This window comes from Colias croceus, chromosome 10 (assembly GCF_905220415.1).
Source record: "Colias croceus chromosome 10, ilColCroc2.1".
NCBI lineage: Eukaryota > Metazoa > Arthropoda > Insecta > Lepidoptera > Pieridae > Colias > Colias croceus.
In genome coordinates this window covers 10,463,544-10,476,367 of record NC_059546.1, presented here as the reverse complement: position 1 = coordinate 10,476,367, position 12,824 = coordinate 10,463,544, and the positions used below count along the sequence as shown (strand labels likewise).

General features: G+C 36.8%; 1 protein-coding gene across 2 annotated transcripts in view; it reads right to left on the bottom strand.

Annotated features, from left to right (window-relative positions):
• Positions 1–12,824, bottom strand: part of LOC123694870 (WD repeat-containing protein 44) — a 31,118-nt gene that overhangs the window by 10,183 nt on the left and 8,111 nt on the right. Inside the window, exons 8-12 of one of the 2 annotated variants that reach the window (XM_045640470.1) lie at positions 8,048–8,162; positions 7,408–7,584; positions 7,015–7,093; positions 3,074–3,231; positions 2,333–2,474 (exon numbers count right to left, since the gene is read on the bottom strand). In XM_045640470.1, the coding sequence (XP_045496426.1) occupies positions 2,333–2,474; positions 3,074–3,231; positions 7,015–7,093; positions 7,408–7,584; positions 8,048–8,162 (671 nt within the window). The remainder of the gene's footprint in view (positions 1–2,332; positions 2,475–3,073; positions 3,232–7,014; positions 7,094–7,407; positions 7,585–8,047; positions 8,163–12,824) is intronic. The other variant, XM_045640471.1, reaches the window with a different exon arrangement.

Sequence of the window (12,824 nt, the reverse complement as noted above, 5' to 3'; positions counted from 1 at the left end):
TATAGTCGAGCCAATTTAATAGGCAACATTTGACGTCTATCAATTTTATCTTCGAAGAGAGGTAACCTGCTTAAAAACATCGATTAAAGTGTATTAATCGATACGGATTTGAAACATTTGTCAATCGAATTTATTAATTTATGATGATTTTTATTCACAAGTAATCAATGCATTCGATTCTAGATGTCAGATTTCGATTTTTAGAGTAACGTCTCTAGTATTTAAAAAGAAAAAAGGTTTATTGACACAAAATTGTAGCGACGTCAGTTCTTCAATTCAGAAATTATTGATTATTATGTTTAGGATGGTTTATCAGTAAAATGAAATCTTAAAATTACTTGTATCTATTGTCTATCGGTCATTATTATTATAAATATGTAATCGTAATTGAAATAAGTTAAGCAAATGTGCAGTTCTAACAAAACGAAATATCATGTTATTCTATGTCGTCGTTACTAGGTTACGTTGTTGAATTTTGTTGAACTGTCAAATGTTGCCTATTAAAATGGCTCTACTATAATTTTCAAGTAAATTAATAACGTACTTATTAAAATTAGATGTAAGTTGGGCAAGATAAATTAAAAAGAATTTTAACGTACACAAATTACAAATGGCATTCATCACATAGAGGTAAGAGACGTTCCTATTATCAGTTGGATCGTAGTGTAGTGTAACCATTGACGCATAATATACAACTAGACTCACAATGACACTCAAAAATTGTCCAAACCAAAACTCTGCCTACACGTGGATAAGCGGAGTTTTCTAATGAGCAAAAACGACTTTGAACATTACCGCCCCGAAATTAGGTGTCAATTCCAATTTCCAATGAGCTGCTGGAATATTTTTGACGACATTTTATTAGAAAACTTTTAAGGCATTTGTAATACAAAAGATTTTGAACTTTGTTGCCACGGCATAAGGTGTCAATATCAATGAACATTTATACAAAATCGATCAGATATATTTTGACGACTTTTTAATGTGTGATTGGACAATTTTCGCTGACAATTGCGTGTCTAGTTGACACAGTGTGGGTATATAACCTAGTGTCAATGGAGAGGTAGGAGAGCGCGGGGCGCAGCGGCGCGGAGGGCGAGCGGCGCAGCGCGGGGTGCGCGATCGACCAGCGCTTCCATAGCCGCCGGCCCGACGGGCTGGACGTACGGCCACAGTTACATTTTATAGACATAATGTCTTTTTTTTTAAGGGGCCTTTCCTACCTTTTTTGGTAGGAAAGGCCCCTTTTGATAGAATCAAATCTTCTTAGAGAACGTTAAATATGAGAGTTTTACATATAGTTTAAATATATGTATAGTTTATATAAGTTTGTGAGTGAGACAACATAGTAAGTTCTCCCAATTTTATTTAAAACAATTCCTTAAAGTTGGCAAATGTGTGACAGTGAGTTTTATCGGATTTTTGGTAGGAACATACACTAAATGGTACTAATACACATTAATATATTATGAAGTGAATTAGGTTTTGATATCAGAATAATTAATGTCAGGGAATTTGATATCTAAATTGGCCACAACCAGTATCTTTCCAAGGTACCATTTTAAATTTTGATGATACGATAATATGTTATTATGTTCTACAATTTAAACATTAGAAATTTTCAACCGACTTCAAAAAAAAACGAGGAGGTTATCTAACACTTCTATTATCTTAAACTATTTTGGAACATGCAACTAATATTACGTTGCTATTTGTTACGATAATATTAGTAGGGTTAATGCAATGCATAAGTACATAAAACGTGCAAAGTGCTATTTTTGCATATAATTGTTAGTAACATAAGAGTTATTAAAGCGTGCTTGTATCAATAAGTGAAGTTATAATCCTTATAAATGAAAAATCAATTAAAATGTTACTATTTCTAGATTTTATATCGAGCTTGAAGACTAAAATGTAAATATTATGTAATTTATAAATGTTGCTAATTTTTAATAAAACCTATTAGATGTGAAATACTAGTGTAGATTCCATGCAATTGTGTATTTCGTTTTAGTGTACTGTGTAGTCCTTTTTCAATGTGTGTGTATGGTCCTTTAATGTAATGTGTAGTGTATTGCTCTAAAGTGTCATGTCATGCCTTTAGTGCCAAACGTGTGTATTGCGCTTTAGTGTCACGTATAGTGTATTCTCCTAAAGTGGCATGCGTTTCTGTAGTGTGTGTGTATGGGCCTTTAGCATCATGTATAGTGTATTACACTTGACTGCAATGTATAGTGTATTGCCCTTAATTGTTATATGTAGTGTATGTAGTGTGTGTGTATTGCACTTAAGTGTAATGTATAGTGTATTTTAGTGTGTGTGTACAACTCACCTATTATGGTCATCATCAGCCGGTCTCCCGATATACTCGGACGTGAGGCGCATGATGTGCAGGCTGAGCGGGTTGATGCACTGGGGCAGCTTGTGCTCGGCGACGCTGAGCGGCACGCGCTCGCCTGCAACACACCTGTGCACTGGCCAGTTGCGCTTTTTTTTAATTTTTTTTTCTTAGTGAAAGTTGTGTGCGGCCAGTTGGGTGTCAAAAGGAGGTTTGTAGTCAAAACTTTTTAATTTCACTGTTGGAGTTTGTGTGCGGCCAGTTGTGGGATATCAATGTAAAGGAGGTTTGTTGTCAAAAACTTTTTTTTTAAACTATTATTGGAGAAAGTTCATGCGGCCAGTTATGTAATGATTGGTGGATTGATATGTTTTTTTAAAGGCGAGTATTTATGGCCAGGTTCGTGTTGATAGGTTGGTAAAAAAGGTTTGTTAAATTATGAAAACTTATTTTTTACGGCAAGAGTTTCTGTGGCCAGTGTCATATCAATTGCTTAGTGAGAAGATTCGACAATAGACTCTTGTAAATTCCGCAAATGTAATCAATGAATGCACTGGCAAATTTAACAAGCTAGAGGCATTGCTCGCGTGTAATCTGAGTAAAAAGCAGCTTATGTACTTATCTCAATTTCATACAAACCTAATTAACTATTTTCGCGTGACAGAGAAACAAACATTTGATCTTACAAACTTTCGCATATTAAATATAAATAACAATACATATCGTGTGACGCACCAGTATCCAAATTAAGCACGGTGACCTGCTCTAGTATCTCGATGTCGGAGAGCTGTCGGCCGGACGCACAGCGGGCCCGTAGGCCTTCGCCCCCCACGTCGCCCTCCGCGGGCGAGTCGCCGGCCGAGCGCCGCCGCGCGCGGGCGCCTTCGCCCCGCCTGTATACACCATACCAATATAAATATTACAAATTATTATATTTGTAAAAGATCATATTGTATTGTTCTTGTTTATGAGATTAATAAAGTTCTTTAAACCGAAATTGTATGTTTATAATATGCTTCTAACTGCTTGCCTCGTATCCGCCCGAAAAGATCTTTTTTCGTAAGTTTTACAAAATGTTTCAGTTCTTCTTAACACTTGCCTTCCAAGTGGAAGACAACGAACCAAATATTTTTTTTTAATTAAACTAGCTTCCCGCCTTCTACTTCGTTTGCTGTGTGTTAAACTAAACAAATAATATACAAAAGACATGACATTAAAATATATAATATAAATATATTTTAATGTCATCCACATTAATGCACAAAGTATTCCGGCACATTTTCCTGACATGCTCTCAGCGTTTACGTCAAGAAATATCCATGCCATCCTTGTTTCAGAATCCTGGCTCAAACCGTGTCATCCATCCGCTGCTTATTCTATCCCTGGCTTTCACCTCATACGCAACGATCGTGTTGGGAAGGGTGGTGGTGGCGTGGCGATCTACCTCCGATCTCATATCCCGTTTAAATTAATTTGCTCCTCCCCTCAACCTCCTCCGTCCAATTCAACCGAACATCTCCTCATTGAAGTACACTTACCACATTCCAAAATCCTTCTTGGCGTTTTTTACAGTCCTTCTCTCTCCATTGATTACTTTTCCTCTTTTGAATCCCTCCTTGATAACCTGTCTCCACAATATGAGCATTTAATTTTGATGGGAGATTTTAACACATGCTTGCTTAGAGGTGACAGCCGTGCTAATAAGCTGCTCTCCATCATCAACTCCCACAACCTCCACACCCTTTCCTTACATCCTACTCACTTCTTTCCTGGTTGTAATCCCTCACTCTTAGACCTGATGATTGTCTCCCTACCCAACCTCATATCCAAGCATGGGCAGTGTGCTGCCGATGCTTTTTCCTTCCATGACCTTATTTACCTTTCATACAAGCTCCGATCACCTAAATTCAAACCCTCCACTGTTCTGCTCCGTAATTTTTTGGGGATGGACAGAGATCTACTCCGGTCTGATGCGAAAAATATCTGTTGGCGTGAGGTCTACGAGGCAGAGCTCATTGATACGAAAGTGTCCTTATTTAACAAGCTGCTTGTAGATTTATACGACAGACACGCGCCGTTACGACCAGTTAAAAAGAAGCACACACCGGCACCCTGGCTTTCACCTGAACTAAAAAGCCTATCGTTAAAAAGGGATCGTGCTAAATCCAAACTTAAAACGGCTCAATCGGACGAAGCGCGTGCAAAGTACAAACGAATACGCAATCGCTGCAACGTATTGTGCAGAGACGCTCAACGTCGTCACATCCACAAGTCTCTTGAGAACGGTGACTCAGTCTCAAACTGGAAATTCTTGAAAAGTTTAGGCGCTGGTAAAGTGACTCATAACTCTCCTAACAATCTCGACATTGAAAAGCTAAATGGGCACTTTACATCGTCTCCTTCTCTTGAAACCAGTAAGAAAAACCGTACTCTTGCCAACCTCTCCTCGCTCCCTACTCCTGACTATCCTGCCTTCCGTTTCAACCTTGTTACTGAGCGGAATGTTGATAAAGCGATATTGTCAATATCATCAAACGCAGTTGGCTGTGACCTTGTTAGCCGTAATATGATCATTCCTATCCTTGACCTCATTGTTCCCATTATCACTCACATTTTCAATACCTCCATTTCCACTAGCGTCTTTCCAAGTGTTTGGAGAGATGCACAAGTTATTCCATTGCCTAAAAAATCTAATCCTAATTCCTTTTCTGATTACCGTCCCATCTCTATACTACCTTTCCTCTCCAAAGTCCTCGAACGTCTTCTTCATAACCAACTCACCTCTTTCCTTAATACACACAATATCCTTAGTGATTTCCAATCTGGTTTCCGTCCTGGTCATAGTACGACTACAGCTCTTATCAAGGTGACTGACGACATTCGTGCTGGTATTGACAATAAGCAGCTCACAGTACTGACTCTGCTGGATTTCAGCAATGCCTTTACTACCGTTGACTTCGACATACTGTTGGGTTTGCTGCGTTTAATTAACATATCTCCTTCGGTAACTGACTGGTTTCGTTCCTACCTTACCGGTCGGAGGCAGCGTATCATGATAGGTTCTAAACACTCGTCTTGGTGCGCAGTCTCTGCTGGTGTTCCGCAAGGTGGTGTCCTATCTCCTCTCCTCTTCTCCATTTTTATCAATTCCTTATGCTCCCGATTGACGGCTCTGTACCATATGTATGCAGATGATTTACAGATTTATACCCAGTCTACTATCTTTGACTTACCTAAGGCAATAGATTTCTGTAATAATGAATTAGCTTCTATACTTAGCTGGTGCGATGATTTTGGACTAAAACTAAATCCTTCTAAAAGCAATGTCATCATAATCGGCAGTCCTTATCTAATTTCTGAAATCGACTGGGGTATTTTGCCTAGCATCAAAATCGGTGACGTAGTCTTGCCTTACCAAAAGGTAGTCAAAAACTTAGGTGTTCTGTTTGATCAAACGTTGTCCTGGTCTAATCATATCCAGGAATTGAGCCGTAGGATTTATGCCGCTTCCGCTACGCTCCGAAGGCTTCGTAACTTTTTGCCCATTCCCACTAAAATTATGCTAGCACAATCCCTTCTACTCCCTATTCTTGATTACGCTGATGCATGTTTTCCTGATTTATCAGTAGAGCTAACTGATAAACTTGAGCGACTCCAAAATTTTAGTATTAGGTTTATTTTCGGCCTTCGAAAATACGATCACGTTTCTATCTACAGAAAAAAGCTCAAGTGGCTCCCCATCCGTTTTCGCCGGAATCTCCATTTGTTGCAATTACTGTTCCGTATCCTTTTTGATCCTTCTGCTCCTATTTATCTTAAAAACAATTTTTCCTTCCTGCACAATGAAAACTATTCTCTTCGCTCGGCTGATAGACTCACCTTGAGTGTTCCTGTTCGACGTACTCACTTCCTCGCTAAATCGTTTGTTGCCACTGCTGTCAATCTTTGGAATTCTTTACCACTGCCTATTAGACAAGCTAAAAATATATCTTCATTTAAAAACCTTTTGCGACGACATTTTCTCACCTCTGCTTTCAACTCGGCACATTAACTATGTATTTTCATATTATTATCTATACACAGATATGTATATGTATGTATTTATAGTATTTTATACTTGTTTTATGTAGTATGTATGTATTTAATTATATGTATCATGTATATAAATTATAGTTATTTATGTATATGCGTAAATTGTATATATTATTATTAAAAATATAATTGTGTATATTCGAGTGTAGTATATTTATTTATATGTATCAAGAATTATATAATATCTACCTGTATATCTATTTTAATTATTATTATTTATTTATTTATCTTGTTCTTTTTGTTCCTTGACTTTTTTCTTCTTCCTACCATCGAAATTTCAGTAGCTTGTTACCTTTTGCCCAGGTTGCCTGGAAGAGATCACTTCTAAGTGATAAGGCCGCCTAATAAACTGTACTGTTCTTTGTTTTGTATAAATTAGTAATAAGTTTCCCATGTTTGGTGTATAGTTTTATTAAAGGGTAATAAATAAATAAATAAATAAAAGCTTTGCTGGAGAATCGCTCAAAATATTAAATACATTATAATCCGTTACGTTGTTTTAAATATATAAGCATACATAGGGACAGACAGACAGACAAAATAAATCTATGCAGTGATGATTAATCATAAATGAAACAACATACCGAGTAGTAGATCCCAGACTTGCAGTACCACTATGCATACGGGTACCCGCACGTGTTTCTTCGTTGCGACCGCATTCGCCTGTAAATTTGTAATTTACTACAAATAACTTAAGAAATAATGTTTATTAGTAAACTAATATTTCTTCACTTCGTCTAACTTGAATGAAAGATATTTTGTCAATGGAAAATAAAAACAACACTACCTTTGGTTTGGTAGCAAGGGAAGCTATAGAATATAATAGATAGCTAGCTTGAATTAGTTGTGGATGTAAATAAAAAGTTTCAGTCATAGAAAAAAATTGACCACTAATATAAATACAATATCTATATAAACCTCATACCATCTTTTCTTCCATACCTTCTCACTACTTTTTTTTACTTTACACAACTCACCATTAACAGCACTAAGATCAGCATGCGTGTGCGTGTGTGCATAAAGTTGCGTGTGTGTGTGCTGTTGCTGCGTGTGTGTATGCTGGGGCTGTGTGTGTGTGTGCTGTGGCTGCGTGTGTGTGCGTGCGGGCGGCGCCTGGGGAGACGACCACGTGTCGCCCAGGGACATGTCGCTTGCTGGAAAAGTAATCATAATATTTAATATTACTTTAACAATAAGTCATGTTGTGATTCGAACAATCACAAACGCACATTATGTTGGCAAAGTTTTTAAAACCTATTGAACGAAATTTATGCTCTTACCACAAAACAATTTAAACACAGTCTAACTTTAAACCAGGGATCTGTCACTTTAGTGTCTATGCGAAATACGACAAAACCAGATTAAAGAGAACCCGCGCTTAAAGTTAAACCCTGTCCAAAGTTCTTTGTGGTAAGACAGTCAGTATTTATTTTGTGTTTTCGTATTCCTAAGGACAATGGTAATTTGTGGATTTTATACTTCAATGCGATACGAGTTACAACTTGGATGATAGTCCTTAGAAAGAGATTAACAATTTCCGATCAGTGGCAAAAAATTGACGATTATCCTACTTTTTTTAAAACAATAAATTATTAAGCATATTTGCATTATACTCACCATATTTAGAATGTGATAGTTCCAACGAGTCTTGAAACTCTCTCGTCAATGATTCGATAGTACTCGCCGGACTGGGCAAGGCCATGCTCTGACTCAATGTGCTTACTTGAGCCGCCTGTGTACAAAGTTTTCATCAAATATTATTTATTTGATTGCCACAATTATAAATATTATATAGAACATCTGTCATCACAATAAAACGCAATTGTATTAGAAAAAAAAATATTGAAGCTGGTCAAGTAAAAGAACAAAAAAAACCCTAAGTCATTGAGATATACATATGGAGACGACACCGCCTACATCACTTATGTTCCGCTCAACATATGCCATATGGCGTAACTGCACGCTCATTTTTTATTTGTTTTAAAGTGAAACGCATCAAATATGCCTTCGTGTGTGTTACGATATTGCACAAATAATACGGAAAAGTGCAAAGGAATAACTTTCATCGGTAAGTACCTAACTAGATAATAAATTTTTAAAACGTAGAGCAAAAAAATGGCGCACAGATTTTGTTCGTGGTGTCTCCTCCATACGTAGTACTATTATTTCAATGCTACAAGTTTAATTTTTACTTTTATAGCATTAAATTTATATAATATTATGTTAAAAACTATTTCATACGTTACATCATGAGGCGAGAATCGAACATGCGTCCTACGTCTATAGGAGCGACAATTAAGACCATGGTTTTAATAAATAACAATAACCCACAATTTCAAATTCAGTTAACTTATAACTTGTTAAAGTGACACTTTTTTAGCGACCTTAGCCGCGTTGAAAGTAAAATTTCGCGGCATGGCAATACTGTCACATCGTGGAGTAAGGCGATGATTTTAGTATTTTTGAATCTTGCCAAAGAAGTTTCACATCTGACACGTGTGCTCGGCACACACGCTCTTTTTTAACCGACTTCAACAAACAGGAGGAGGTTATCAATTGGGCCGGTATATTTTATATTTATACTAATATAATATAATAAATTTGTTGGTTGGTAATTGGTTGTAAAATGGTTTGTAATTATGTATGTATGGTTTTCACGCATAAACTACTGGGCCGATTTCAAAAATTCTTTCACCATTAGAAAGCTGCATCTTCACTGAGCAACATAGGCTATATTCACAGAACAGGAAAAACTAATAGAAGTGTGATGTGGGCGTGGCCCACGTGTCACTGGTAAGGTAAGATCACCTAACTTGCTCTCAGTTGTGCGCAGAAAAATATTCGAGTCGGTTGTCAGCTGTCAAACCTTTTTTCCATATTTATTCATTAATAAGGACGTGTTGTTTTGTATTAGAGACCAAAAATGTTAGCAGACACAATAATATCAGCAATAGAGGCATTTCATACCATCGGTAAGTCTTATTTTAATTTATTTTAAATATATTTTATGTTATAACTTCGCTTGTCGTAATTTGTCAAAAATTTATAAAAGTAATAAGTCAAAATGAACCTTAATCCATGAGAAATTAGTACTATTATAGATTGAACAGCAAACAAGACTTTCTGGAATATTATTGCAATAAACAAACGAATGTCGGATTAGTGATGCATGTGGCGCATATCAACAGTATCGATACTTTAGAAAAGACAATCACTATAAAATATTAAAATTTATTTTATTTTTCCTTTGCTTTCATTAGTCCTATTTATTTATAGATTTTCCAAAGAGGCTAATTTAAAAGAGAAATGGATAAATGCAACGTGACGAGTTAACTGGATGCCGAACAGCACTAAGCAGTCTAACAAAGGCCACCGATACATCAAACCTACGGCAGTTCCAAGATTTAAAATAATGCTTAATTTCTGTTTGTGTTTTGTAAATATAGATTTATACTATTCTATTCCGTATTTTATTAAAATATAATAATATGAAAAGACGTACTTAGTAGTAATAAACATACTCCAAAATGTAACACATCATACTATACTCTTATAATAGAACGAAAAAAAAAATGCACAAAAATATATTTATTTGTGAATTATCGATAACAAGGCTGACATCCCTTAGAGCATAGCATCAGGTTAATGTCAAGTTAATGTCATTAATTTAGAGTGACACACATTTCAGCCTTATTTCTATGTGTTGAGGTTCAAAGTTATATCTATCAAAAATTAACGCCCTCTGTTGTGGAGTAGCTGAATGTTTTCGAATTTGGAATTTCTGAGCTAAGAGAAACAAAACAGCTAATATGCCTAGGGATGTGATACTAAAATAAACCGTAACATAGTGCTTTAGGGTACATATTGAAATGCTGAATTTATAACCTAAGTCGGTTTTTACTCAAATTAAGCTGTCCAATCAAAGGCATAGTTTACTTGTAGTGTACTGTGTAACTATCGGTTTAAATGTGTGGGTTTGGCGACACTGGTTTTCATACTAATTATGACATTATAGCACTTCTATTAGTTTTTCCTGTTCTGTGGCTATATTGCATTTTCAAAAAAATTAGAGATCCTTACCAAAAATGCAATAATGTAACCCAAAGTGTAAAAAATTCCTTAATAAAAATTCTGTCATCGCGTGCGCTGCGGAATCTATTCCTTGAAGTACGAGGATGGTTCTTGAAAAAAACGTAAACATGTAGGTACCACGGGCGAAGCCGGGGCGGACCGCTAGTCATGTATAAATGTTTAATACTAATTAGAAGAAAGAAAGAAGAAAGAAAAACCATTTATTCCAACACACACAACACACATATAAAATAGCATTGTAAATTATAAATAATATGTAATAGAAAACATAAATATATGTGTGGTTGCATGCGCTAAAAAAGGAAGCCACTCAGGATACCTGAGGCATAATACCTCAGCACTGATTTTCAGTGACCCCTTACGACATCCAGATTGTCAGCTGGTTTACTGGATAATAATAATAAATAAGGACAAATTGATAAATAAATAAATATATAATATGTAATTCGAGTACACAAATAAGATACCATACTTAATACTTGAATGAATACGCTAATATTTTAATAAATAAACTTACATGTAATAAAAGATATGAATGCATATGTAATATGTGATAAAAGATAATATGAATTAATATATATGAATTAATATAAATAATCAAAATGGATATCTACTATTAGTTTATTCGTTACAGACGCATCGAAAGCTGTGGAACTTGTTGTTTCAAAACAAATTGCCTATATTTTAACCGGAAAGTAGTGACGGTTTTTGTTTCCCGCAGAGGTGGTGGTAAATTGTTCCAACATTTCGTTGCGCTGTAACGAAAACTGCCTCTAAAAGCTGCGGTATGATGTTTTGGTACAGATAATTTGACAAATGTGTTTCTGGTCATATAAGTTGAATCTGAGTCACCTAACCAAGAAAGTTTATCATACAGATAGATGGGAACCCTGGAACGTATAACCGAGAACAGCAAAACCGCAAAGTGTAACTTCCGACGACTCTCCATGTTCAGCACCTTGGCATCATTTAGGTAAGGCGTAATGTGGCTCCTCGCAGGTATGTTCCAGCAATAGCGAGCGCACGCGTTTTGAACACGCTGGATTGCATTCCTTGAGCGCGCAAGCATTCGCTGACCATATACGACATCACCATAATTAAATTTGGATAATACTAAGGTATCGCACAGCCTTACCCTAAGGCTGGTTGCAGAGCTTGACCGACCGTCAGTGCGTATCGTCGGTCCTGACGATACGCATCAACAATTGTATGACTATGACACTAATGCGCATGACAATACGCGTGCGTATGGTCGGTCTAGCTATGAAAGGTTTTATGAATTTCCATACATATGACAAGCGCGACTGACGTACGCACTGACGGTCGGTCAAGCTCTGCAACCAGCCTAAGTGATGGTGCAATGTGATCTCTTATGCGATATAGTACTTTCAGTCGATAAAAGCAATTAGATATTGTTTTGTTTATATGTTTCTCGAATCTAAGAGACTCATCAAAAATAATGCCAAGGTTACGGGCTTCCCTAACACGCTCCAACGATCTTCCCTTTATAGCTACCGGTTGAAGCAAAAATTCTACTCTACTAATAAGAAAAGGAGTGCCAAGAATCATATACTTAGTCTTTCCTGGATTCAGCAACAAACCGTTCTGCTCGGACCAATCAGCTATCCGATCAAGATCCGAGTTAAGTCTATCAATAGCCAGTTGCGTGTCTCCAGGATGGAAAGAAATATACAATTGGATATCGTCAGCATAAAGATGGTATTTACAGTTAAGTATACAATTTGTAATGTCCGACGTATAGAGGATAAAGAGCAGCGGTCCCAGAATGGAACCCTGAGGAACGCCTCGAGTAAGCCGTTTGCGTTGCGAATAACGCGCTTTGCCATCCTCTCCATTGACTACTACAGACTGAAGTCTTTTGCTAAAATAACTTTCAAACCACAGTACTGCTTGCGGACTAAAACCATAATGAACTAGTTTGGAAAGTAAAAGCTCTACATTAATGGTATCAAATGCCCGTGAGTAGTCGAGTAAGACTAAAATTGTGGCTTGACCCTGGTCTTGTAAGGCCAGCACATTATCGACAACATCGGCTAAGGCTGTTGTTGTACTTCGTCCTTTTCTAAATCCTGACTGCAGATGAGGCAATATATTTTCTGCTTCCAAGAACACAGTAATCTGTTGATGTACAATTTTCTCAACTATTTTAGAGAGACAGGGTAGCAGACTAATTGGACGAAGCCCCGTATAATCAACAGGATTACTGGTTTTCTTTATCGGTCGCACGATCGCCTCTTGCCACAGCTCAGGAAATGTACTTGTGCCAAAAGAAGTGTTGATT